The 1611-nt window shown below is 38.5% G+C and overlaps 1 protein-coding gene across 1 annotated transcript; it reads right to left on the bottom strand.

Moving 5' to 3' along the window:
- Positions 1-442: 442 nt before the first annotated feature.
- Positions 443-1408, bottom strand: LOC115081502 (olfactory receptor 2AP1-like). Its single transcript, XM_029585956.1, has one exon. It carries the CDS (start codon positions 1406-1408, stop codon positions 443-445), a length of 966 nt encoding a protein of 321 aa, XP_029441816.1.
- Positions 1409-1611: the final 203 nt, after the last annotated feature.

The following is a 1611-nucleotide window of genomic DNA, read 5'->3' as shown; positions in this document are numbered from 1 at the left end:
TACCACCTGAAAAAAAGAACCAAAGCTGCAGATTTCTTAATTCACTTCTATCAACTTTTCAAAAAACTTTTTTCTGCATTTCTTATGCAGACATAAACTAACTACAACTCCTCCCTGCTAATATAAGCTTAGGTACATTTCTAAGTTTATAAGTCCCAGCCAGCCCAATAGAACATGCACATTACATTAAATATCGAAGGCTTTTAACCTTGCTGCATAGGTATCACTAGCAGGAGCGAGCAGTAACTCAATATTTGTTCCTGCCACAACCTTTCCCCACTATATATTTGCTGCAGAGCTTCTAATGCTGGCTGTATCAATAAATTAAATACATTCAGAATAATGCAATTCAGAAAACCTAAGCCTGATTGGGAATCATTTGTTATATTTTCATGACTGACCTCAAAACCATCTAGATCCTTTACAAATATGTGCAGGGCTTCTAAAAGTGTTCAGTGGTTAATAGTGTTGACTTCTTCCTTATGGCTTTTGTCAAAGATGCATTTAACTCTTTGCTTCTCAAGCTATAAATAAGAGGGTTTAACAATGGGAGAATGGCTATATACAATGCAGTAACCAACTTATTTGATTTCACAAATTCCTCTGACCTAGGCTGTACATACACTCCTATCATAGTCCCATATGCCAGAATGATGACTGTAAGGTGGGAGGAGCAGGTGGAGAAGGCCTTGCTTTTCCCCTCTGTAGAATGGATTCTCAGGATGGTGGAGATGATGAACATGTAGGATGTCAGGATTAAGAGAAATGGCATAATGGCTGTGAAAACCGATACTGCATAAGTGAGTGGTTGAATGATTGCGGTGTCTGTGCAGGAAAGTTCCAGCAGTGCTGTGAAATCACAAAAGAAGTGATTGATTACATTGGAGTCACAGTAATAAAACTGGGATATAATCAAAATGTGTGGCAATGGCTCCAATAAACCTTTTACCCATGAGACAGCTGCCAGAAGAATACAGGCCCTCTTATTCATGACAATGGTGTAACGCAGAGGATTGCATATTGCAACATAACGATCATATGCCATGGCTGTTAGAAGCATAAATTCTACCTCAACAGATACTGAAAAACAATACATCTGTATAATACATTGAATGAAGGATATGGTATTACTCTGCATCAGGAGAATTGCTAGTAGTTTTGGCACGGTGACTGTCAGGGAAGAGATATCAAGGACAGACAAGTTGGCCAAGAAGAAATACATGGGGGTGTGCAGGTGTCGATCAGTGCATACTATACAGATAACGAGGAGGTTCCCCAGCACAGCCATCAGGTAGAGGAGTGAGAAGAGAGTGAAGAGAGGGACCTGCAGCTCTGGGAACTCAGAGAATCCCAAAAACAGGAATTCTGTCACAGCACTGAGATTTCCCATTTTCCTGTATTCATTCATTGTGTACTGAGGTAAGAGAAGAAAATAAAATAGAAATCATGTAAAAATCAGAAAATTTCAAAAGGAATTATAGTTACATAATTAAAGATTCATAGAATAATGCAACAATACATTCACACAAATAACACAGTTGTGTATTAAACCAGTTATTTTATTGCATGTTGTATGAATAGCCAGCACAAAACTTCACCTAGTGGACTGCT

Source organism: Rhinatrema bivittatum, unplaced genomic scaffold (genome assembly GCF_901001135.1).
Source record: "Rhinatrema bivittatum unplaced genomic scaffold, aRhiBiv1.1, whole genome shotgun sequence".
Classification (NCBI taxonomy): domain Eukaryota; kingdom Metazoa; phylum Chordata; class Amphibia; order Gymnophiona; family Rhinatrematidae; genus Rhinatrema; species Rhinatrema bivittatum.
The sequence above is the reverse complement of the archived record's forward strand: the minus strand, read 5'-3'. Positions and strand labels throughout refer to the sequence as shown.